At 33.4% G+C, this 27992-nt stretch overlaps 2 protein-coding genes across 4 annotated transcripts; both read left to right on the top strand.

The window, feature by feature from the left end:
* Positions 1-82: 82 nt before the first annotated feature.
* On the top strand, positions 83-12173 carry LOC110996601 (probable tyrosyl-DNA phosphodiesterase). The gene is made up of 15 exons (XM_022264357.2): positions 83-261; positions 633-731; positions 1036-1183; positions 1969-2141; positions 3293-3472; positions 4296-4398; positions 4885-5007; positions 5267-5362; positions 5856-6026; positions 6840-7008; positions 7723-7825; positions 9131-9230; positions 9782-9992; positions 10653-11524; positions 11670-12173. Exons 1-14 carry the CDS (start codon positions 225-227, stop codon positions 10770-10772), a joined length of 1833 nt encoding a protein of 610 aa, XP_022120049.2. The 5' UTR covers positions 83-224; the 3' UTR covers positions 10773-11524; positions 11670-12173.
* A 498-nt stretch (positions 12174-12671) lies between these two features.
* On the top strand, positions 12672-27211 carry LOC110996603. 3 transcript variants are annotated; one of them, XM_045633692.1, is made up of 10 exons: positions 12679-12694; positions 14243-14314; positions 17945-18007; positions 19057-19174; positions 20588-20677; positions 21684-21838; positions 23853-23910; positions 24896-24981; positions 25890-25967; positions 27104-27211. In XM_045633692.1, the coding sequence occupies exons 1-10, from the start codon at positions 12689-12691 to the stop codon at positions 27194-27196; spliced, it is 819 nt and encodes a 272-aa protein (XP_045489648.1). In that variant the 5' UTR covers positions 12679-12688; the 3' UTR covers positions 27197-27211. The 3 variants fall into 3 exon arrangements, with proteins under 3 accessions (XP_045489650.1, XP_045489648.1, XP_045489649.1); XM_045633693.1 differs by lacking the exon at positions 12679-12694 and adding an exon at positions 13784-13851; XM_045633694.1 differs by lacking the exon at positions 17945-18007 and having other exon boundaries at positions 12672-12694.
* Positions 27212-27992: the final 781 nt, after the last annotated feature.

Below are 27992 nucleotides of genomic sequence, written 5' to 3'. Positions count from 1 at the left end.
TTACAAGTATGTCCTTCAATTGTCACTAAGTGTAAATTGTCACGTGACATTCAGCTTAAAAGTTTGAATTTCATATGATTTAAAACTGGAATGCTTTGACTTTTGGGATTTATTATAATTGCGATTAGAATTAATAATATAAATTATTTTTCAATATTTACTACCGAATTGTCATCCTCGATGAAAGTAGAAATACATAAAGGAGCTAATCAAGAAATGATATCATGAATATAAACAATAAAAGGATGAATAATATGACGGGTAAATACTTTTTAAATTTTACTTTTATAATTTTTGGGTATCTCTTATAAGACATTGAGTTCGAGACATAACTATTTTATTGTAAATCAAAGGTTATAACTGATTTGCCTTGAGTTATATATTCATTTAGTAAATACCTGCTACATGTTCTGAAATGGTTTTCATTATTGTGTGAAAGATGTAAATATATATAATTTGTAAGTTTTGATATTATTAAATAAAATAATGCCATATGACAAAGGAATTTGTTCTGCAACAAATAAAACAAAAATGGCTTCCATTTTACAGTTGTTTTATTCACCTATTTTTCTTTTGTACATAAATTATTATAACAACATAGATATTTCAAGATTACTTTATTCAACTTCCAGATGCTGAGAATTCAAAGAGAGTGAAACGTGAATGCAGCTATGGTGATAAATGTTATAGATTAAATCCAGCACATTTTAGAGAATTTAGCCATCCGCATTGTAAGTTTATTTTACTCAGCCTGCTATTTTAGACTTGGACAAAAAACCTTTATGTTCATGATATTTCTCTGTGTAAACATATAGGTAGTTTTAATGACAGTTAAGTTAAATTATTTATTCCTTTTTTAAATTATTCACTCCTTTTTTTAATAAAATCACAAAATAAGCACATTCCTTGTTGTCTGGATGTTAAAGAGTATCCTTGATTCTATCTCCTTTTTCTTAAATTTTCTTTGATTTTAAAGTGTCTTATCTTATCTTGTCTTATTTTGTCTTAACTTATAATAAAAGTTATAATTTCCAGTGGAAAACATACTAAATACTTATGAAGGAAATGGTGACTATGATATACCTCAGCAATATTCAATGCAACGGAGTCAGATTATCGAACAATTAAATATTATTGTTGAGAAGAAGTTGTATGTAGGAAAAATTGGAACACAATCATCTGAGTAAGGGTTAATTCTTATATTATTTTTACTATATAGTACTTTTATAGAGTACTTTTTTATATTAGTTTTTTTATTATTATCTTTCTAATGGCTAGATGATGTTAATTATATTTGTAATGGGGCACCTCAAAGTAACTCATAATACTTATAATAACCTTTATTGATATAAGATACTTATATGCTAGTACATAAAAATGTGAAGTACTAAAAACAGTAATAATTAATCTGCAAGCCAGTTAATTCCTGTTTTACAGCCAGGACAACTAAGGACATAGGGCTCATTCCCTTTCCCATATGGTCTGCTGCTCTACTTATATCATCTTCCCATTTTTTTTGTCCAAATTTTTTGTTCCTCATTTTCATTTGTCATACTTAGGAAGCCATTCCATCATGTTTTTAGAGTATGTCCTGTCAATTTCAATCTTTACTAGAACTAACAGCATTTCTAAACCTTGTCATGTCTTTTACTTCTTCTAGTTTTATTTGATCTTTTAATTTCAGACCTAGACCACTCCTTTCAATACTATTTTGACATACTCTTAGTTTGTTAGCTTATAATAAATTACTAAACCATTTTTTAAATACTTAGAACTGCTTACTATGAATACAAATAACTCTTATTGTCTAATGTATGATATAATTCTAATGTGCTTGGAACCATAAAGAGTAAACTACAGTACCTTTTGCAAAGTCTGTTTAAAATACATTGCGAATGTAGTGTAAAATCATATTTTTCTAGCTGCAATATATGGTTGTGCTTATATATTATTTATATCTCCTTTCAGTGATGCACAATCAAGTACACAGACCAAAGATGAAACACCGAATACACAAAGTACAAATGTAACACAAATAAAACCGCAGAATGTAATGGCGACTAAAACTATTCCTCAGAGTAGTCAGGATAGTGTTAAAATTAATAGAGAAAAAATCCAGAATCAAGAACAAAAAGTTAGAGGTATGTATGGAGTGATAAAAACATACATGTTCATATGTACAATTATTTTATTATTAAAATAAAAATATTATCACTATTTTTAAATAAATTTGTAAGGAATAATTAATAATTTGGATAAATATTCTTATCATTTCTCAATATCAGTTAACAGATATGAAAAATAAATTTTACTTTAATCTAATTTAATTATCAACGGAAATATACAATAATTATGCTTTTTATATTTGTCTAAAAAGAAAAATATATCCAAAATAGTGAAAATCCAATTTTCTGACTTATTGATGAGATAAATTTTTAAATAATTTTTAACCTATGAATGTGTTTCACTTGTATGAGATTGTTAAAATTGGATCCATGTACATCTGTGCTGAATTTCACAAGTGTTAGCACAAAGGTTAAGGTGATTAGACTGAGTTTCTGTTCTTAGAATCCGACCAGGTCTGTTAAGCTTTGAGGCTCGCTTCTTCCAGAAGCGCAGAAGTCTGGCACTGCTCTAAGGATTTCTGTAGGTTGGTTAGCCACAGCCACACATTCTAGGGTTATCTGCTGAAATAAATGTCTGTACTATTTTATAATACTATCCATAGATAGTATATATATACAAATATAATATATACAAACGCAGGCTGCAATTTCCCCGTACTAGACTATGTAAAGTTAGTAATTATTTTTTGGGAAAAGGGATACTCTTCTTTAATAAAATCCCAGAGGCTCTTTTATCTCTGACTTGTATTAAATTTAAGAAATGTATTAAAGAAAAGCTGTGTAAAGGCTTACTATAAAGTTAGCGATTATCTAGTTGATAAAAGGGCCTGGGACTAGTGCTGGGCAGGCTACTTCTAATTAATTTGATATATTTGTTTTTAATATTGTAGAATTGTTTGATGATTTTTTTTTAAAAGAGTACAGAGAGTTTTTGACGTCCGCTTTTTCTCTCAGCCAACATCCTCTGCCTTCTTTGCCGATGAGTAGGGATGCCAACAGGCTCGAATTTAATGACGTGGAATAAGTGATACCATGATGATCTTATGTTCCAAAATAAACGTATTTTTTTTATTTTTTTTGATTAAAACTTAGGTAAACACAAACTTCATAACGGGTAGTTTTGTAGCATGGATATGTATAGGAAAAATATTTGATTTGGTTTTTAGATTCTGACTATAGGCCAATAGTGCCACCGACTCGAAAATACTCAGAGTATTTCAAAGTGGTTCCAGAGAAAAACAAAATGGCGGAAAAACATGACGCCAGCGCGCCCTATTATATTTTCTATACCACCATTACAGATGCAAAAGAAACACACACACAGCCTTATTCTATAAGTTTTCAAGGTAAATACGTGATTTTTTTTTAATTTTATGGCACTAAGTAGGAGTGTAGTCGTTAAATCAGAGAGTTAATTGAATCTCTAGACAGTTGATTAAAGGTCTTTGGGTTGGCTGTACTTTTTTTATGTAACAGGTGACAAAAGGATAGGAGGCTCAACTGATGTTAAGTGATACCGCCGCCCATGGAGAATCTGATTACTAGGGGGCTCGCGAGTGCGTTGCCGGCCTATTTTTATAGAATAGGGGGCAAACGGGCAGGAGGCTCAGCTAATGTTAAGTGTTACCACCAATAGACACTCAATAACAGAGGGCTCGCGAATGCGTTGTCGTCCTTTTTTAAGAAACGGTGACGCAAACGGGCAGGACACTCAACTGATGTTAAATGGTTCCGCCGGCCATAGACACGTTGGCATAGGGCTCGCAAGTGCGTTGCCGGCCTTTTTTTATAGCACAGGGGGCAAACGGGCAAGAATCTCATCTGATGTTAGGTGTTACTGCCGCTCATGCACACCACTAACGGGCAACCAACGGGCTCGCGAGTGCGTTGCCGGCTCTTTTTTTTAATAGAACAGCAGGCAAACGAGGAGGAGGCTCTACTGTTGTTAAATTATTCCGCCAGCCATAGACACATTGGCACAGGGCTCGCGAGTGCGTTGCCGGCCTTTTTTATAGAACAGGGGGAAAACGGACAAGAGGCTCATCTGTTATGAGGTGTTACTGCCGCCCATAGATACACTAGCATAGACCTCGCGAGTGCGTTGCCGGCCTTTTTAACAATTGGTACGTTCTATAATATAGAGCCTATATGATATACTTTCTCTTACAGAAATATTGGATTCTAGTCTCGGGGAATTGAAGTGTTCGCTGCAAATTAATTTTATGGTTGATGTGAGCTGGCTTCTTGCTCAATATTATTTCGCTGGATACAGGTAATATTGTTATTTCAAAGTAAATTAATTAATCAATTTCGCTTTAAAGTTTTTAGGTCTCGGCCTCAGGTTTCTGTATCGTTTCATAATTTATCTAATAGATAATACAAATTTTATACGTGCTAATGATAATATAAATAAATAAAAAAATCTGCGTTTACTGCAGAAGACGTTATGCGAGAGAGATTTATTATTTATTTTTATTTATTCTCCCACCTCTCGCTCCATGAATATTTGCTTCATGCTACGTTCGCCCTTTCTCACTCTCTCAATCGGTCTCAATCTCTCCCTTTTCTTTTACAAAAACGCTGCATCTTCGTGACGCTAATGTTATTATTATTGCGTTTCATCCGTAAAAAAATTACCCTCATGCGCCTAAAGAATTTTCACTTCAAAAAGTCTTATTTCCGATACTAAAGGTATTTCTTGATAACATATGCCTTTATATTAACACGCCATAATCTTGGTAATTGTTTTTTTAACCAGTGCCAAAAAGCTAACAATTCTCTATGGCGAAGAGTCCCCGGACTTGAAGACGATTCGCCAAAAGAAGCCGCACGTCGACGCCCACTTCGTTACCATGGCAACGCCTTTCGGAAAACACCACACGTGAGTAGATGAAGCTATATAGTCGCACTCTTCGTATTATTTGTCTCTTTCATTCAAATTGTGTTTAGGCATGACAGAAAGAGATACATTGAGAGCTTTTGAATGATACTCATACGACTTCATTGAATATCGATCTTTAATCAACTGTCTAGAGATTCAATTAACTCTCTGATTTAACTACTTCACTGCTTACTCTCACAATCCATTCGGTACTTTATCTGTCAACATGACGTTTGACATTTGACATTTTGACGTTTAGAAAAATGATGGTGCTGTGCTACGAAGATGGTTCGTTAAGGGTGGTTGTGTCAACCGCGAACCTATATGTTGACGACTGGGAGAATAGAACGCAGGGGTATGTTATTTTAAATGTATCTAAAATCTAATCTTTTTTTATTTTTATTTTATTGGAATGCATTTCCCCACAGAGTGTGGGACTCTAAAAGCCATACCCAGTATACCCCAAATTTGGTGGGACCAATGACGTCACTTTTAGAGTAACTTGGGGTCGCGTAAGCATTCCAAGAGACCCTGTGACTGGCTTACAATACAAAAGTAAAAGTCTCCAACTAATATTTTTATTGAACTCTGTTTCTTAGAGAGTACGACATACATATTTAGATTATATACACATATATAAAATAGTCTATACACTACTCGGTCAGCTGCTGCGAATGTGCGCCGCCATATTGGCCTTGGCTGCTATGACGAGCGCCTTTCACTTTATCCCCACTCCGCGGCCGACCGTCACGCGAGATGCGCCACACAGACCAAAAAGTTTGTGACGATAAATACTCTATGATTTTCTGTAAGATGACGGTTAGTCATTTGTGAAACTCCTTCCCCAGACTCTGGTTTAGTCCGCGTTGTCCAGAATTACCGACAGACGCGATGCCTCATGATGGAGAGTCTCCAACGATGTTCAAGAAAACATTACTGCGATATCTCAACCATTATCACTTGCCGCAACTCGCTTTTTATATGGAGAGGGTAAAGCGATGCGATTTTTCACACATTAAGTAAGTGATAATACCTTTATTACTCACTAGCAACCCGCCCCGGCTTCGCACGGGTGCAATGCTACATTATTTTGATAAAACTCGTAGGGTTCAGCCTCCGTTTGCAATGTAAGCGGAAAAAATGTAATTATTTACGACATCACATTAGAAACCTCAAAAATAACAGTACTTCTCCACTATTTAATGGATGTTATTATACATGTAAACCTTCCTCTTGAATCACTCTATCTATTAAAAAACCGCATCAAAATCCGTTGCGTAGTTTCAAAGATTTAAGCATACAAAGGGACATAGGGACAGAGAAGGCGACTTTGTTTTATACTATGTAGTGAAGATGTCATATGGAACCTGGTGTAATGGTTGCAACTTACAAACATTGTGTAAAAAAAACTTGGCGATTAAAAAGAGTGGCGGAGAGTTTATTGCCAGTTCTCTTCCGTTCTATGCCCTTGATTTGAGAACTGGCAGTAAATGTAAAATTAGACGAAATACATAAAATTTCTTTTTTTGACGTTCATAAGTGTACATTATGTTGCCTATATGAATAAATGATTTTTTAAATATTTTTAAAGAATTTTTAGTCACATTAAATATATTCGATTTGCTGGTAATTTATGTTGTAATCTGTATATATACGATACATAACCGAGTTTCGTAAATAGTTGGTCTTATCGAGGAATTTCGAATAATTGGATTTGCCATGTATTGTGTGATGAAGGAGCTGCAACCATTACACCATGTTCCATATGGCATCTATATGTTCCATAGTGACTTATGTAAAATAGTTTTTAAATTCAAATTGCACATTTTTAGTGTCTTCTTGATTGCATCAGCCCCGGGTGCCCATTTTGATGTCGACTGGGGCATGACCCGTGTTGGGTCCCTATTGCGACAACACTGTTGTATTCCGCCGTCTGAGAATAGCCGCTGGCCATTATTGGCACAAGCCAGCAGCATAGGAAGCTATGGGAAGGAACCTAAGGTATGTTAAACTAGCCCACGGTAGCCAACGGTGGCAATAGTCATAATGATTTTTTTATGGCAATAGTTATAATGTCTTTTTTATGGCAATAGTTATGATTTTTTATGGCAATAGTTATAATGATTTTTTATGGCAATAGTTATAATGATTCTTTATGGCAATAGTTATGATTTTTTATGGCAATAGTTATGATTTTTTTTGGCAATAGTTATAACATTATGTCAGCTTCAAGTAAAAGCTAGGGAAGTTTCCCTAAACGCGTGAAAAAATAAAGAAACACATCAAAAAACAAAGGGATAATCTAGTTAAAAACATAATATTTACATAAATAGCCTCTAGTAGTAAAAATCTTACGTGAGATTGGGGGATGGGGGCGGGAATCTCACGACATCTCACCAGGAGGGGAGGTACAGAAAATTAAAAAAAAAACCTCACATAATTTTTGTTTGTTTATTACTGCTATTTTTATCTCTTTAGTTTTAGTTATGATTTATATTATTAGTTATTTGTTTTTTGTTTATTTTGTAGCCGTTTCTTTAGTTTCTTTGATATATTATTTAAGTTCTAATGAAATTGATGTGTATGTGTAAGTTTGTTAAATTTGTGACGTCATATTTTCTTGTATTTTTTTGTGTATTATTTTAGAATGTATAAATATATGTATGTATAAATGTACAGTACATAATGAATTCTTATATACCTAACAATTTGCAGTTATGGCTTACGGGAGATTTTCTTCATCAATTCACAAAAATCAAGGATCAATCGCAAATGCTGTCTTCACCAGCTGAGTTGAAGCTTATTTATCCATCTCTAGGTGAGTTCTATATTTATGTAAAATTCCATCATTTACGTTCATATTAGTGTTAAGGCGACCTTAGCGAGATTAATCTGACTTAAATATAATATGATTTAATAAAAAAATATTAGGGTGCGTCCACATCTGGCGGTTGCGTCGCGAATGTGCCGTTCTCGCGCTTACAGTTTAGTTTACTGACTCAGTACTTTCGAAGCTGTCAGATGATACTAGTGCTTATAATATAATCACTGCATCATTTGCTATTATATTACTGATAAAAAGGGAAAAAACAAAACAGAAGTAGCGGAGTTTAAAAATGTACCAAAAAATACCACACTAAAAGGAAACCAAAAGAAAAAGAAATAGTTTTACGGAGCCCATTTTTGCCACTAAATATACTAAAAATGGTATTAAATATATATTGTTTACGCCGTACGCGAGCGGCGTCGTCTGATGTGGACGCACCCTTAAAAATATGTGTATTTTTAAGGGTGGCAATGCTTTAGACAAAATATGTAATTGTTTGTATTCATTGTATTTATACTTTTTAAAACGCACACTAACGAAACATGTACAGACACTTACAGAGAACACACATGCACACATGACAAGTGTGAAGAACATTTAAAGTAAAATAATTAGAATCTATTTATATAAAACTAGCGACCCGCCCCGGCTTCGCACGGGTGCAATGCTACTAAATACACTACAGAAAATCGGTGAACGTTGTATATAAAAATGTGGGTTATCCATAAGAGATAGACATATACCATCACTTGACATATACCAGGACTTTTCTGTAGACCTTTTCAATGTGTACAATACTTTATTTATTTTGATAAAACTCGTAGGGTTCAGCCTGTGTTTGCAATGTAAGCGGAATAAATGTAATTATTTACGACATCACATTAGAAACTTCAAAAATAACAGTACTTCTCCACTATTTAATGGATGTTATTATACATATAAACCTTCCTCTTGAATCGCTCTTTCTATTAAAAAAAACCCTCATCAAAATCCGTTGCGTAGTTTCAAAGATTTAAGCATACAAAGGGACATAGGGACAGAGAAAGTGACTTTGTTTTATAATATGTAGTGATAAAAGTTAAATCAGTGGCCAATCGGCAATTGCAATAGCAATAGTATAAATAAATAATATTGGCCTATAGCGCCATATATTGGTAAGCAGGTGAACTATAGTGATTCGAACAGAACCTAACTCAAATTGGTACAGATATGCCATGATGTGTTCAGGCTTTTACAATGACTCCGATATGTCAAATCGAATTCGTCTTTGTTTCCCTTAAAGTCGGTGTTTTATAGAAAACGTGAAACAGTCGCACGATGGTCTACTGGGTGGTGGGTGCCTTCCATATGCCGCGAGCGCACACGCCAAACAACCTTGGCTCAACCAATTTCTTTAGTAAGTATTTCTTTCATTTTCTTTCGAATTCTTCGCGAATATAGGCGTTCAAGTAATATAAGCATATATTTTGTTAAATATCGAAAATTAAGTTTTTTTTTTTAATTTTTTTTTGTGGAAAAGTTCGTTTCAAAGTCGTAATTAATATGACGTCGAACTCTCTGAAGTAACTTAATCTAAACCCCGTTCATTTTATGACTTGCTTGTCAGTCACCAGTGGCCTAGTGCAGCAAAGATATCTTTAATTTTTTTTTTATTTTATCTAATTTTTAATTATTGCTGTCATTAAAATAAGAAATGGTTTCTTAAAGAAGTATTTCCGAACCAATTCGACTTAGGGTCCTTCAAGAAAGAGCGTACCAATTCTTTAAAGGCCGGCAACGCACTCGCGAGCCCTCTGGCATTAAGTGTCTATGGGCGGTATCACTTAACATCAGGTGAGCCTCCTGCCCCTTTGCCCCCGGTTCTATAAAAAAAAACAATCCGTCCGCTATACCTATATAATAAAAAAGGCTCGTTGGTGAAAGAGTTGAAAATCTTTTCAATTATAGCCAATGGAGAGCAACACACACGAATCGCAATAAAGCGATGCCGCACATAAAATCTTACACCCGTGTATCGCCTGATAACAAAATGGCGGCCTATTACCTCCTCACATCGGGGAATATCAGCAAGGCTGCGTGGGGCTCCATAAATAAGGGGGATAAGGCTTTGCGGATTATGAGTTATGAGGCTGGCGTGATGCTGCTACCAAGATTTGTGGTATGTATATCAATGGTTTGAGAGAAAGAAAAAAAATTTTTTGTCCAAATTTTTTTTTGTATTTTTCAGTTGGGGCCGTTCAAGTAAGGGCGATTTTTGTTTTTTTTATTTGGTGATTACGTCAATTATTTACTTTTTTTTACACATTACACATATATATGTTTGAAAACGAAATGCATTTTTGAGGATTCCTACAAAAAATACGTTTATGTACTATTTTTTTTTGAGTTTTGATTTTCTTTTGCTGACTAGAGGGGGGGGCATTGCAGTAGATCTGCGTAATACTGGAATGGTCCCATTTTTTCATAGAGTTTTTCGTTTTTTTTTTCTTTTTTTGATCTCTTTTCCTGACTAAAGTTACTAGAATTAAACGTCTTCTATACTTACGGCTTATCTGCTACTTTTAATAGTCCATTGAATATATCGCTAATGTAATAAAAATCGCTTTAATAAAATATTGCATATGCAAAAATCTTCCAACATACCGTAATTTTGTTTATCATGTTTTTAATAAGATTTAAATTTCTATTTAGATTTAGTTTTTTTTGTTTCAGTATTTGTGGCTAGCTTGCTTATGTTGTAATATAATTTGTGTTGTCATATTTAGTATATTTTTTTGAATACACGTCTTGGAAATTATAATTTTTTTTTTACTTTCAGATAAATGAAGATTTCTTCCCTCTCAGTAATAAAACGAATCGTTTAATAATACCGTACGACATACCCCCTGTTAAATACACTAGCGATATGTCGCCATGGGTGTCTGATTATTTACGTTGATTTCGCTCTATTTAGCAACGTTGGCATAGACTCTAGAGCAGGGCCCACAGAGCGGCCATTTTGATTGTTAAGGGTCCAAGCTAATCGAAAATGTATTAAAATTATTTGGTATAAGTCTATTATACTCTGATTTTTAATTCCGTAAAATTCTGACAGCTATCATTTTTTGACATGTCAGAGATGGCAAACCGTTTTGGCGGGACACATTTTTCAATTTCAATACGAGTCTGAACATCTGAGTCTATATTTATGTGTTTATTAACACTTCGTTGCATTACATAAGAGGAAAAAAAATTAAACATAATTTAATAAAAAGCAATTGGCGGCCTTATCGCTTTCGAGCGATTTCTTCCAGGCAACCAAATGTATCCAATTGCTCCACATTAAGATTGGTTTTAATTACGACCCTTTTCATTACAAACAGTAAAAAACGTAAAGATAACATTTTTTTTTCTTAAACTAAACCTTTAATTAGTAGGCAGTTGAAGAAATAAAATAAAGTTATTAAATTTTATTCGATATATTTGTTTTTTTTTTTATATTAAGTATAATATAATATAATAATTGATGAGTCACTTGAGTAAGTAAATATTTAGATTTACCTTTTTGTAGGTAAAACAAAAAATACGTAGCAAGTAATTAAAAATCAGATTTTTAATTACCCTCAAATGGGTCAAAATTTCCCTTTGTTGGAGAATTTTTTTAGTAGAAATGTCCGAATTTTACGGAATTAAAAATCAGTGTATAACTCAGTATCGTTAATAATTTTTCTAAAAACCGAAATTATTTTTTATAATTAAAATTATGTATGTTTGATTGGGGCATATTTTCGAAAGAGGTATGGTACAAAAATCTTGGTGAACACTGCTCTAGAAGCTTTCATCCCAGAGCTCCCAGCGAACCCCAGATGTGCAAATAGCTTCTAATGAAGAAGTTAGAACACCTATCAATGCACATGGACTTACCAGAAACGAGCCTACCTTTTAAAATTCCGGCAACTTGCTAGACCTCTAGCAATGTGAGTCTTCTTCTCGCTTACTTCTTCTTCTTCTTCTCAAAGGATTTATGCGCCATAATTTTGTATTTATAATAAACCTATTCGAATTTTGATAAAGATAGTTTTCAAAGTATTGTTTATTAAGTTATTGTTAACTTTTTATATCTGTTTGTTTGCTTATTTGAAAATATCGTTTGTTATAAATCAGTTGTTTTTTTTATATCGGTAAAGTGTTGATAAGAAAATTGTTTAAATGCTGAGAATGTGCCTCGTGCCAAATGTGAGTTGTCAGAAATGTATTGAATTTTGATATATAGGAGTCTTTAAATCAAAATCTGTGAAGAAGGCACTATAAACATTATGTATTGTATTTGTGATTTAAGAATAAAATATTTTTTTCAAATTTTTGGCCTTTTATTATTGATTACCATTTATAATCTGTGACTTTGAGAAAACTACCTTAAAACACGTTGAACCAAAATATTCGCTTTTATTTTGCGGCGTAAATAAATTACATTAAAAATTATCCAGAAGATAAACCAGTTATATGGAAATTGTATTCAGTTTTACAACTAAAGCCATATTTAAAATAATTCAATTATCACTGAATAAATTCAAACCTCTCTAACTAATCAATACTGCTTTTTAAAAATTTGGCGATTATTTAAATAATCATAATCCTTGGGATTGATTTTCTTCAATCAAATAATTTGTATGACTCAGAAGTTGGCAGAAATAAAAGTTCATTTCACTAAAGATTTTTGTATATAACCCTATTTACCGTGAATACTATTAATCAATCATTTAATTTGATTAACTAATTGTTGCACGGTTATGCTCCACTTCGTATGAAGAATCTATATATACAAGGAAATTTTTGTTAATTATTTGTATAATCTGTGCCGTCGACTTGAACGCCATGCGGGTGAGTTTATAATAATCTTTTTTTAATCGAAACTGGGTCCAAACGGGCGCACCTGAGCTTAAGTGATAACGCTGCCCATGAACACTCATGTCAGGGGGCTCGCGAGTGCGTTAACGGCCTTTTAAAAATTGGAACGCACTTTTCTTAAAGGAAGTTAAGGGAGCGTTCAAGTATTATATATTACTAGTGACCCGCCCCAGCTTCGCACGGGTGCAATGCTGATGAAAAGCAGGTTTTTATTATGTATTGTTATTTACGTCACTGGAAAGCTCTGATAATATACGCGACATATACCATCATGGACTTTTCTGTAGACCTTTTCAATGTGTACAATACTTAGTACATTATTTTGATAAAACTCGTAGGGTTCAGCCTGCGTTGGCAATGTAATTATTTACGACATCACATTAGAAACCTCAAAAATAACAGTACTTTTCCACTATTTAATGGATATTATTATACATATAACCCTTCCTCTTGAATCACTCTATCTATTAAAAAAATCCGCATTAAAATCCGTTGCGTAGTTTCAAAGATTTAAGCATACAAAGGGACATAGGGACAGAGAAAGCGACTTTGTTTTATACTATGTAGTGACTAAGTAAATGTATATATTTTAGAATAGATAGCTAGTAACATATACTGTAGATGCCTTTTTGCCTTACTAAGGGTAACAAATTTGGAGATAATTCAAACCACTGTCTGCCTTGTAATGAGAGTACAACAGTACCTTCTGCCTCATTGGCGACACGCAGAAAAGTTTCTTCTTAGTATCTCATATGGATTATGATATATTTAGGTTTAAAGACTTTATTTTCTCAAAACAGACAAAAATGCTACTTATGCGTACATGCAACAGACCCAAAAGTAAACGTTCTAGAGATACACGAATAAAAACTAATTATAAGAAAATGCAATTAAAAGTAATTTTGTTTGACATATTCACCCAGTCTCGATTTGAATGCATTGAAAGAAGTAATAGTTTTTATATTTGTTTTGTTTATTATACAGCTTAGCGTTAGTAAACATATTTTTGCCATAGTTCGTGCGTATTTTAGTGTTCGTAGTGCAAGGTATCTGGTTCGTCGTTTGTATTTTTCTTAATATCTTTAAGGTGGCAATGACTCCGTAGTCGATTTAAACCTCAATAGATCGCAGTAGGTATAATAATATTTCAATTGTTTCATCTGAATGGTTTTGACGTGACAACGTCTTATAAATTGGTTTACCGGGTGACACTTCAAGAAACTGCGTTACGCTCCGCTCACGTTATGCGCTCACAATTAGAGCGAGTGAGAGGCACGCGTCCCTTCCACTCGGGCATGGTTAGCCCGCCTAAGAGCGAGAGAGACAGACATATGAAATTCAGTGCGAGATTCTTTGTATAAATTAATATTTTAAATATAATTCTTTGTATAAATAAATGTTTTAAATTGTTACTATTATTTCGTCCTTCTTCCTACTATACGAATGAATATTCACATTAAAATTATTTTACCACTCAAAGTCGTTGTCACGTAAATCTTTTTATATAAGACTTTTTTTCAGCTCATATGTTTTTGGTGTATGTTTGTGACTGTCCTGGCGGAGGAGTTCTACGCGCCACAGACGTTTAACCAGGTAATTATTCGATGTTTATCGTCAGTTGTATTAATGTAATGAGTTAAGTTAATTAATTACACAAATATTGTTACACTTGAAATTCATTCAAAAGTATATTAAATACGTAAATAACCCGCAACTTTCTACAAGATAACATAAAAAACTGTGGTCACTTGGTTTAGTGTGTAACCGTGTACAACCCAATAATAATAATTACAAATCGTTTATTTAGAAATGATAGTACATTCGGATTTGTTATAAAAACCCGCATAAGCAGCCATATAACATAGAGATGAAAATGTCATATTAATTATAACTCTTGCTTCACCGACATGAATGGCGTTGTTGTTATGACATATAAACAACACAAAAGGAAATTTTGATAATGTAGTTTTTTATTGGTGTAAAAATGTATTAAAGATGACCAACTATTTACAAGTACATTCAAAATTCGTACAAGTATTTCAAAAATAAAAAAAACGAAGGAAAATATTTTGTTCGGAGTGAGTTTTTGCTAAATGAGGATGTTCGTCTAATAATGTAGCCACATCCGAACTTTCATTTTGCATATTAAATTTGACTGCTAAGACGGCATATAATGTTTTTACAGAAAACATTATATTATGCCATTAACATTATTTTCTTCTCTGTTTTAAGTTGCGTCTTCTCACTGCTCCAATAATAATCATTTCCTAGTGAAAATACCCTTTCAACAACAGCATTGGTGCCTGAACAACATAAAGAAATTTCTATTAAAACTTTTAGAAATACAAATAAGTATAAAATTATACAAATGAGTACTTTCAGACTATAGGATTTGAAAAGAGTACGGTTTGCGGAAATAGTACAAATCTCAGTAATTGAGTATAGTCACCTTAATTATCAATCAATCAAAATATCTTTATTCATATAGGCAAACAAGTACACTTATGAACGTCAAAAAATTAAATTAATTGTAAATTTACATTTACTACCAGTTCGCAAGTCAAGGGCGTAGAGCGGACAAGAACTGGCTAGAAACTTTCCGCCACTTTATTCAATCGCCAAGTTTTTAATACAAATTGTTTGAACTGGAGCAAACCAAACCCCAGGATTAGGGTCATTTAAGTATTCGTCACATTTATAAAAGGCTTTATTAATTAATTTACTTTTAACAAGGGCTTTGAATTTATTTAGTGATAGTGCTCTAATTTCGCTTGGGAGTTTGTTGTAAAAACGAATACAATTTCCATATAAGGAGTAGTTTATCTTCTGGATCCTGGTTGATCGTTCAAATTAGTTCTATTACGCGTATTATACTGGTGAAAGTCACCATTTGTTTCGTCTTTCAAATCGTTTAATTTTTTTTTACATACAACAAGGCTTCAAGAATATATTGACGGGATAGTGTCATAATATTTAGTTCATGTAATTTCTTTAAATTTCACTTGTTTACTTGCTTACAAAAAATAATTTGAAAAATATTAATAAATGATTTATTCAAGGAGACAATTACAAGTCCATATGGTTTGAAGATTATTGTGTTAGAATAATAGTAATAGTATATTAAATAATTAAATTAAAATGTGCACATGTAGCCCATGCTACCACCGTCATGCTGTTGGCATCATGGTTTGGGATAAAACTCGCTTACGTGGGGTTTGTACGCCAACTTGTAAGGAAACTTCAACTTTTTAATAACTTCAATAGGTTCAAACCGCACTGTTTTTTTAGAAAGGTAACTAATCTTTAGCTTTGAAGTTATAAGATTAGTGACCTATATTGGTGTCTATGGTCTTACATCAATAAAGATCTTGTCATTAATCGGATAGTTAAAACATGCGCATGATTACATGTCTATTAAGAAATTGTAAAATGAGTGCAAATCGATTAGAGCGTGAAATTATTATTCACATGAACTAACATTCGTTTCTTAACATCGCGTGGTATATTTGCGTCATCCACTGTTTTGTTTCTTTACTTTGTAGTTAATTAGTGGCGAAAATAGTTTGATTAGTGTAAATGAATTTTGTAAGTGGTTTATAGGTAGGATATAAACGAGAACTGTCGGGTATTTTGTGCTTAAGTACAAGAGGAAGGATCCAGATATTTGTAGATAGAATCTCATGGTCTCTGTCTACCAAAAAGGAGAAGAAATGACGAGATTTAGAACCAAATAGTCGACGGCGTGAACAGCAACAGCAGAACCTACTTGTCGATTATAAAAAAAAACAAGTAATCACTCAATAGATACATTTTTTGAGGCTCGGAACTAAAACTTTACCGTTATTTATTTAATCATCCAGGATTCATACTATAAAACTGCATTGTAATAATACAAAGTATTAATTTACAAATTAATAACAAAACCGAGAGCAGTGTTGGCCTAGTGGCTCCAGCGTGCGACTCTCATACCTGCGGTCGTAGGTTCGATCCCCGGCTGTGCACCAATGGACTTTCGTTCTATGTGCGCATTTAACATTTTGAAAACATCGTGAGGAAACCGACATGTCTTAGACCCAAAAAATCGACGACATGTGTCAGGCACTGTAGATTTAAAAATTGATCATGAAACAGATTCAGAAATCTGAGGCCAAGACCTAAAGAGGTTGTAGTGCCACTGATTTATTTTTTTCATAACAAAACTATAGGTATAATACAGTCAGTCGAAACATGATTTTAAAATTACTGTAAAACAAGGATTAATGGGGCTAAACTAGGTGGCTACGGCCGTCATAGTAAGATTGCAACATTACTACACGTTAATGTGATATGGCGCCATCTTGAGAATTATTCAGGGAAACGTTTAAAACAGTCGTACTTTTCAAAAATCTGTTATAGATATCTAGATTTTGGGGATTATAGCATCAGCTGGTGGCTGAAGGCTTAGTCAAGGTGCCTTATGTATGTAAAAAGTCGAAAATTGAATTTGTATGAAAATTTGTCGACACGAACTGTCATTTTCTGTCTGTCAGTGTCTGACACAACTGAGCAGGGATTCGTCGGATATTTTTCAAATTACATTCAAAGAAATATGTATATATTTATTTATTAACACTTCGTTACATTACAATATAAAAACTGAACATAGTTAAATGGAAAGGAGAGCAACTGGCGGCCTTATTGCTTTCAAGTGACCTCATCCAGGCAACCACTGTGACAAAAAAAATCTATTAAATTACGGTAGGCAAGAAGTGCAAAAATCCATATTATTTATTTATTACAAAAATACATACATTACATCCATACAGACTATGCCAGTACGATAACCTCGAGAATCATGTAATAAAATATAATAAAGTGCATATATAATATTAAACACATAATATTCACAATATTTGGTATCGCAAATAACCTAGGCCTTCGCCGTCGCACATATCCCATAGGTGGTAAGAACCCAGTTCTTAAAGTACACTTGGGTTGCACACATTACATATAGTTATTAAGAAGAAACTAAACAGGAACAAAAAAAGACAAAATAAAGCGAGGTGGATCCGTGAAAAACAAAAAAGTAAAAAGTGCACATGAATCACGAAAATCTAAATCAAGATCAGTCTCATATAATGGTTCTAGGTAAACCTCTCTTTGACTGTGTGACAAAGACAGTAACCCTAAAACTATTTTAAGACCATTAAATCTTTACTTACATACATGATAATTACAAAACAGGTTAACAGAATGTTTGAGCCCGAACATCTTCCGTGGAACTCAGCATTAAGAAAAGCAAACGAAGTAAGATTATTCATTTGTTTCTGGTTACCTTTACTGTCTGATCTTTTCATTCTTATTATTTATTAAATAATAGCGTTGTAAATATTTAAAACATAGCAAAACAATGGTATAGATCTACTTATACTATACTTCGTACTTCGCATTACTTATTACTTCGCATTACTTAGTACTACGCATTATTTCTTACTTCGTATCACTTCGTACGTCTCATTACTTCGTACTTTTCATTACTTCGTAGTTCGCATTACTTCGTACTTCACTCAACTGAACTACTGAACGTCAACAGAAAAGATGTTAAATTGATTCTAAATTTACATTTAGTACCAGTTCGCTAGGCTCTATTGAAGTTACCTCTGACACGTGCAACACAATCAAACATCGCTTTATTACTCTTTTTTATACTCTTATTTAACTTTATCTTAAAGTTTCAACTATCTTTATAGATTTTTACTATTGTAATTATGCGTTTGAATACAACAAAATTCTATGTTTCCTGTAAATTCTAATCTTATAATGAGAACAGTGTGAACCAGTGATTCTCAACCCCTGTACCGCGGCACTTTTGTGTGCCGTCAAATTTCAAAAGTGTGCCGCCAAATCTCGGAGATATATATAATGATGTTAATATTATTAAATTGTATCAAATATTTTTTTTTATAATAATCAAGCTAATAAGCTTTATTCAAGCTAATAAGCTTGAATTAATTCTGTGTGTAACGTTAAATTATATTTTAATATATTAGTTTATTTTACATGTTTAAGATTTTGATCTTTTTAAGATGTAAGCAAATAATTTTTATATTTTTCTTAGTGTGCCGCCAAATTTTAAAATAATTAAATATATGCCGTGACGAAAAAAAGTTTGAGAACCACTGGTGTGAACTATGAACATACGTTCATAGCAGCAAGCATTCAGGTTTACGGTCAATGACCCTAACTTTAAATCTTGAAGACTTGCAATTTTCGTTACAAATTCTTTAATTTCGCTTAGATTTGCTTAGAGAATTTGAGGGGTTCTCTATAAAAACAGCTGTTACCGATGTTTGCAGGCTGGACCATACTACAGGCCTATATTTACGAGTGATACCAGCACAGCAGGTTCTGTCGCGCAGTCATGGAAACCGGAAGGGCCAGCTTATCAAGACTATCCTGACAGGGATTACAGAGGTATATTCTTTTTTTTCGTAATGTCGATACTATTGATTTGCTTGAATTTTTTGATGGACTTTAAAAATACTTCAAAAGCAGTATGATATCTTAATATATATAAATCTCGTGTCACAATGTTTGACCTCAATGGACTCCTAAACCACTTAACCGATTATAATAAAATTCGCACACCATGTGCAGTTCGATCCAACTTGAGAGATAGGATAGTTTAACTCTCAAATTATAGTCGCAATTTTATTTTAATGCAAATTATTTGTTTATTATTTGATACAATTCTAACAGATGGCGCTGTTTTAAAAGTACCAACGTTTCACATAAGTTCTCCTACCGTTTCCCTTGAATAGTTTACTACTATGTAATATAACAAAAACCTTAGCCACAGCAACGCTTGGCAGAGTCTGCTAGTATTTATATATTATTGTAAAATAGTATTTAGGAATGATGATGTTTTTGGGAATACATAACAAGTAAATAAATCGGAAAGAATAAATTTTGGAAATCGCGTTTTGTTTTTGTAAAAAAAATGCTTTTTATAAAAGTCATGCCTATGAAACTTTACAGATTTGTTCTCTGATAATATCACTATTGGAAGCTACGATAATTTATTTGATTAAATTCTATAAATAATAATTTAAGTTTGGCCCACATCCGCTACTTAGCACTTCTAATTTATTTGCTATATTTGTTTTAAATATTGTAAAATTGTTTGATGAATGGCTTTTTTTAAAAGAGTACCGAGAGTTTTTTTATGCCGGCTTTTTCTCTCGGCCAACACCCTCTGTCTTTGCCGATGAGTAGGGATACAACCAACATGCCAACAGGCTCGAATTTAATGACGTGGAATAAGTGATACCATGATCTTATGTTCCAAAATAAACGTATTTTATTTTATTAAAAAAAAATACCTACAGTGCAAATAAAAACAGAACTTATGTTGAAAATTAATGAATATCCCTGGTTTCATTGAATTAATTTCGAGTTTATATAATTCAAAGTCAAAGTCAAATCGTTTATTTGCTAGAATAGTCTTACAATTAGTTACATAAATAACAAAAATCCGCCACATATGAATAGGCATGCAAATGTCATCCTATATTTTATTTATTTGATCTATTGAATAACATGACTAGTTATTAAATCTTACATATTATAATTATAGAAAAATACATTTAGAAAAATGACAGCGCAGAGTTAGTTAGACACCAATATTTGTAAATAATTCTTATCTGAAAAATACAACGATTTAAACGTGAGGATTAATTTCCTGTATTTAATAACATCTGAAGTGATGGTTCCCGCGTTGATTTCAAACTTATGATCTAGGTACTCGCCCACGCTATAAAAGCACCGTGCCTTTAAGAACCCAATAATTCTGTCTGTCTGAAATTTCCAAAATAATTTTCTTTCCAGGACCCGCGAAAGAACAGTGGCGTGCCCCTTACGGGATACCAAAGGAGCAACAGGCATCGATACTGCATCATAAACAATCACTGAGTTCAGGTAAGATATCATTTTGCACGAATCAATTGATCGTTATAGTCTAAGATCCGGGATTAGAAAAATATACCCTCATCTGTTATTTAAATGAAACAATTTTTGATAAGCTGATTGCAATAGCATGAACTTATAAAAACAACCTCTGCCATCATAAGACTGCTGCAATTAATAGTAATTAATTAATTAACAACTAATTTATTTTTAATTTTTACTTTCTCATGTTAGTTACATGTAGTAAGTTAAAACCGTCAATATTTTGTATTATATAGCTCATTGTAGGCACCCATCTCTATGATTGCTATACTTACCTGCAGCCAGGTGAGAAAAGGTAAAAAATAAATGTACCATAAATGTATTACCATTGCGCCCCGGCTTGTCTTTGAATATTGTAAATAAAAATATTTTCCAATGTAGCCTAGTATTTTGCGACGCGCAACATTCGTGAACAAGTGTATTGGATATTAATGAAATGTATCTTGGTATTTGGGAAAAAAATGTGAGAGAGAAATTCCCTACAATGGCAGGGGAGTAGAGTATTATTAATTTTAAAAAAAATGTATGCGTGTACTAGTGTTACGGGTGAGTACACATAAATGTCTTTATAGCGGCGGATACGTAATAGACTGATATAAAAAAGAGAAGAGGATATAAAAAACCTAATAGTTTTATTCTAGAATTGTAGAATTTATTAAATCAGAACCTATAATATGTAAAATGGAAAAGATTAGCTGCCCACGACACAGGGAATCATTGTGGAGATTAGTGCACATTCTCTTATAACTACATTCTTTATTGTGTGCTAAAGTTTGTTCTTTTTTTATTTTATTTTCGTTTCTTTTTTTTTTTTTTTCGAAAACTGAGGCTAAATACTGAATCGAAATGAAGTGAGTCGTCGATTCCGAGGTGTGGTACATATATTGTGATTATTTAAAGACACTAAGATCTGCCAGTCCAAAGCCTATGCACGACACAGACTACAATATTATATTTCTACTGAATTTTCCGCTAGATGGCGCTTTTCGGTTCGAGTACGCGTCTGACAATGGTTTGGCAGCTGGTGAAATGATCGAACCTGATGGTTCCAGAGTTGGCGCCTATCAGTACAAAGACCCTAACGGACAGCTGGTGAAACTAAAGTATAGAGCTGGAAAAGAAGGATTCCAGGTCTGTATCACAAAGTATTCGTACAGATACCGGCAAAATTCTTGAGCATTAAACAAGGGAGTGGAGGAATGTTTGCGCACCGTATCGCAGCGCGGGACACAAACGTCAACTGATTTACCAATCACGCGATGAACACCAAGTACCAATTCTTAAAAGGTCGGCAACGCACTCGCGAGCCCTCTGGCATTGAGAGTGCCATTTGCCCCCGGGTCTATAAAAAAAAAAGAACACGTCGCCCCCCCCCCCGCCGCTCCCCCTCCCAGTGATACCTAAAAATCGCTTCTGCGCAGACAAGGACATTTGTTCAAGATGTTTGCCGGTATCTGTTTATTGGCTATGTTTTAATTAATCATTATCATCAATACAGCCCCTTGTAGGACTTACTCAAGTATACTTCGCCATCGCAATGCCATCAATGCCACATCTAGTAATAAGTCCAATCCTAAACCTATGTTTTTGCTTGGTTGACCGTTTCGAGTTTGTTGTGTCTACCTGCATTTTTGTTACTGTATATGTTTTGTGAATTATTGTATAGGTACCTTCTGTGCGTTCTAGTAATAATTATTTAGTCTTGTAATGTTTTTCTCAGTAGGCGAATATTTTAATTCATATGAGAAATAAAGTTATTCTAACCGTATACTTCTCGCGTCCAATTACGAACCCATATTGTTTTGAGGTCCTTGACAACTCCATCCCATCAATGCAGCGTCGATGTACCAGGTTTTCTCTTGCCACCGAGTTGTGACTTCAGTAAGTGCCATGGGGTTTCGCACATGTGTCAGCCACTTGAGCCTGTCGCACTTTATGAATTGGACCATTTTGGCGTCGCCTAGGATGTTCTTCATTGCAGCGAATATCCTAAACAACCTAGTTGCAATTGCAAAAGTAATGAGCCTTTATATTATTGGCATTCTTAAATGGCCGGCAACTTACTGGCGATTCTTCTAGCGATGTAATGGCGGTGTTATCACTTAACATCAGTTGTGTCCGCTTGCCTCCTATTACATAAAAAAATACAAATATACTAGCGGATCCGACAGACGTTGTCCAGTCTACACGTCTTTAATTTCAAAATTTCAATTTTTAATAAGCCATTCTGATGAAAATTATTATTCAAATGTTATGACAATATCTAACGATCCAGCACATGGTCACACACGATATAACACAATGATAAAAAAACTTTTTTTAAATTTCGGGACAGACTAAAATTAAAATTCGAATATTATTTAAAATTTGACACTGCGATGGTAGCGCCGTCTGTCGGATCCAATGTAAAACATTCCAAAATCAACAACAACTAATAAATTGAAAATTAATTAAAAAAACATTGTCCAGCTTACAAAATTGTGAATCTAAACCATTCCCAGATCCCCTTGAACACACACAAAAAATTTCGTCTAAATCGGTCCAGTTGTTTAGGAGGAGTTCAGTCACATACACACGCACACAAGAAATATATATATTAAGATAACTTTAACATTCGATCCTGTCTGAGAAATCTTCCCACTTTTTCATGAGCTTATATTTTTGAAGTGAAACTTCTTTAGAATCGTTGTGATTTCAAACCGGGTGCAACGGAAAAGCGACAGTAAAAAGAGACAGAAACATTAATTCATATGATTTAACGTGGGAGAAAATGAGATAGATAAACTTCTTTAGAATCGTCGTGATTTCAAACCGGATGCAGCGGTAAAGAGAGACAGAAACATCAATTCATAAGATTTAACGTGGGAGAAAATGAGATAGGAGGCATTATACAGCCTCTCTTTACTGCCGCTTTTTCATTTGATCGAATTTCAAACTTTCGCTGTTTTAGTTTTTGCCAAATTAAAGATTTATATTAAACTTATAAATTAAAATGTATCATTAAAATATACTGTTTTTAAAGAACCCACACATTTAGATAGTGGAAAATGATTAATTTATATTTGATTAATTATAAAAACTTTGTTTTTGAAGGTTTCACTTCTACCATGTGTGAATTGCACATATTATGTTTTTTTTATTGCAGATTCTCGAAGGCAGCCATGTACCGAAAAGTCCAGCTCCCACCAACCCACAGAGCTCTGGTAACTAATAAATTAATACTATATCATTCATATCATCACGACGCTTACTATGATGTAACCGTTTTATCAATAAGGTGATATAGCAAATCATTAAAATGCCAAGTTAATTATAAAACATTTAGATTTTATTTATTTATTTATTTATTTATTACATTACATTGTTGATATTCGTTCTTAAATACAAAATACAATGATTTTTAATACTATTCCCATTTAAGCTATGCCTTGGGCCGATCATTTATAGTACTTAGTACTTAATAACATTTGAAGTGATGTTCCCCGCGTTAATTTCAAACTTATGATCTAGGTAGTCGCCCACGCTATAAAAGCACCTTGCCTTTAAGAACCTAATCACCTTCCCCTTGAAAATATTACATGGTAGCGATCTATAGCTTCTAGGAAGGTGATTAAATATTCTTACGGCCATTTTATATATATGTAGCAGCCAACTAGCTTAATTAGCCGTTAAATTAACAGCCTAGCCGTTTCACTAAACGGCGGTGTTTAACTAACGGCCTGAAAGATATTCAGCCAGTTGATTAAACACCCAGGTAAATGACTTGTATCGATGGCGGTTCATTACTTGCCTAGCTAGTTAATTTAAATTTAATTCCACTTTCTCTCATTCTCATATTCAAAACGAAACTCTTCAATCAGTCAATATGGCGTCGCAAATCACAACTTTGTTACGCCATAATATGATTTTTACTTAGTCTACCTTTTAGATTTCAACATATACATTTTGCTACGCTTCCCCATAGAAAGTTTGCTTTTCTGAAATTAAAACCAATTTATCCTAGTTTTGTATCGATAATACGCTTTCTCAGAATGCAAGAACCAGGATTTTTCATTTGTTTAGATATTTGTGTGTTAATAATGATTGTTTACGATTTATTTTCCGTTTTAGCATTTCTACTATTTAGCCTTACGCTCAGGCCAAAAAAATATTTTGAACTAGTATTGCCAAAATAATGTTTTCTTTCAGATTCATATTACCAGGAAGCGTACGATCAGCAACGAAGACAATATGAGACACCACAGTACAGTCAGCAACGCCCTGAACCTAATCAGGTATATATGATTAAAGCGCAAAGCTTTAACTGACTTGACGTAGTAGCTTCAGCGTGTGTTCCTTCCTGAGGACGTAGGTTCAATCCCCGGCTGTGCACCAACGGACTTTCTGCTGCTTTTGTGCGAACGGTGAAGGATAACATTGTTAGGAAACCTGTTTACCTTGGGCCAGATCCTGGTATCCCTGTCCTGGCTGTTCAAGTATTACATAAGCAGATTGACTGCAATTAATCCCCCCCTCCCCCTGCCCCTTGACAGAAAAAGTAAGCGAAGCTCTCAAAAAAAAATCTGAATACCCAATTGTCAACTGTCAAATCCATCCATCGACAAATGGTTACATTCCAGGAAATAATGTACACTCCACATGTAGCACTTTTAATTGTTGTTGAACATTGAATAAAGAACTTTTTGAAAAAAAAAACTGTCAAATCCAATATTTGGGTTTGGGACCCACGCCTCAGTGCTAGAACCGCCCCAAAGACTTGACGACGTATCGAAAATAATCACGTCTGCTCCAAGGTGGTAGAAGGTAGTTTGATCAAGGACTAAATAGTACTATAATAATAGTAATAGGGTACTTTTATTAAATTTAAGAAATGGTTTAAAGAAAAGCTGTGTAAAAAGGCTTACTATAAAGTTTGTGATTATCTAGTTGATAAAAGGGCCTGGGACTAGTGCTGGGCAGGCTACTTCTAATTAATTTGCTAATTTTTTTTTTTTAAAGAGTACCGAGAGTTTTTGACGTCGGCTTTTTCTCTCAGCCAACACCCTCTGTCTTCTTTGCCGATGAGTAGGGATGCCAAGAGGCTCGAATTTAATGACGTGGAATAAGTGATACCATGATGATCAATGTTCCAAAATAAACGTAATTTATTTTACTTTTTAAATATTGAACGAAATCATTTCAGGGTCCAATAGAACCACGTGGTGCTGGAGGGCAATATTATGTACAGAACTGGAGGCCTGATGGCCAATCTGATGGCCAGGTAAGTTTTTCGGTCACCACAGTCGTAATACACGCGTAGTCGCTACTACTACTAGCGTACCAATAAACCATAGATATCAGAACTATTTAATTGTCTATTGTAACGAGCAAGTTTTGAGTTTTATCTATGGTATTTTATAAATGTTATAAGTTATTTAAAAAAATCATATATATTGTACCAACTCTTTACTGAATATTTGAAATAATTTATTCAAAGTCAAAAATCATTTATTCATATATGTACAATCATGATCGTCAAAAAAACAAATATACATTAAATGCTAATTATTAATTAATTAATTTTACATTTACTGCCAGTTCTCAAATCAAGGGCGTAGAACGTAAGAGAGAGAGACAGAGATTTTCTGTTTTACACAATGTTTGTAAGGAGCTGCAACCATTACACCATATTCCACATGACATAAATAATTAATAATAATAAAATAAATTAAAAACAATGATTTGTCTCAGTTAATCAAAGATCCTTTATCAGCAGGAGGCATGGTGAAATAGGAATTATTTATATTAAATATTTATTGGTTATACTATAATTTACCTACATAAAAGTGATTAAAGATTAATGAAAAGAAAATCATGTTTCAAAAGTTTGTACTATGGCAGTGTATTAACAGTGGCAGAATTTCCTTGTCGTATAAATACTTATTAATTATAAACACATATTACACCACTGATTTCACAAGTTCTGGTGTCACCAGTACTATCTACCAGGTGCCATAATAAATCTTTAATTAACCACAAAAAATTGACAATCGACCAATTAACTCGAACCAATTTGACTTAGAGTCCTTCAAGATAAGAGCGTACCAATTCATAAAAGGCCGGCAACGCACTCGCGAGCCCTCTGCCATTGAGAGTGTCCATGGGCGGCGGTATCACTTAACATCGGGTGAGCCTCCTGCCCGTTTGCCCCCTGTTCTATAAAAAAAAACTTTTTTTTTGTGTAAACTAATAATAATAATAAAAGTCTTTATTCATTTTAAGTACATTTTCTTTTCAAAGTGTAAGATTTGGAAACCCTTTTAATTAAAAAATACCTGTGTTAGGGTTCCCAGCTCTTCCATAACAAACTTTATTACTTAAAATAATGACATTAAACTTGATGTTTTTTTTTTTCAGTATCGAGAAAATGACGTGGAACCAAACAGAGGTCCACACTCGTTTGGCGAAGGCTACGCGTTCGCTTTCCAGGGAAAACATAACAACTACTAATAGATTATTTTATTAAAAAAATATTTTTTCCAAATTTGTTTTAATTATTCCCTACGAAATTATAGTTTCCAGAGTACATATTTAACTTGCAAATTACGATTTATTTAAAGCTTGTCATAGACAACTTTATTGAAACTTAAATGAAATAAGTAAATATAATTCATTGCTTTTATTAGTATGGAGTATTTAGTTTAATACATAGTACACAAAAATGGAGTGTGTGTACAGTATAGGAAATGTGAAAAATCCTCATCGATCCGGCACGTGCAAAAAATTTAACTCGGGGTCAAAGGTCACAAAAACGGGGTTTTCGCGATTTTCAGCGAAATGGTAAGTTTTATCATAAAATTAGCTGAAACAAAATTGTAGATCAGATAATTATCTATAAAAAGGTGTAATTATTTTTTTTTAAAGAGCCACCGTTTTTTAGATATTACGATTTAAAAAGTTGAAAGAGTTGACCCCCAGTAATTTTTTTTGCCCGTTTCGGATGCCGATCAGGACTTTTTCACATTTTCTTTACTATTGTAAAGTTGTGTATTGAACTGTCCTACCAATATTCAGCCAAGTAGGATTTTTTGTAACCTCACCCCTATTTTTAGTCTAATTTGACCGGACTATTCCCTTTACAATGTACGTAAATTAGCTTTTTACTCATATAACAAAAAAAAATTACGTAATTCTTTTGTTAAACGCAAAATAGTCACGATGTTGATGTAATGTTGTGTTTGATAGTTCAACGAATTAATGAGGGTAACTTTAAAATAAAACAAGAATTCAGTTCATATACCCACAT

The sequence above is a fragment of the Pieris rapae genome, chromosome 24 (genome assembly GCF_905147795.1).
Source record: "Pieris rapae chromosome 24, ilPieRapa1.1, whole genome shotgun sequence".
Taxonomy (NCBI): Eukaryota; Metazoa; Arthropoda; class Insecta; order Lepidoptera; family Pieridae; genus Pieris; species Pieris rapae.
The sequence above is the reverse complement of the archived record's forward strand: the minus strand, read 5'-3'. Positions and strand labels throughout refer to the sequence as shown.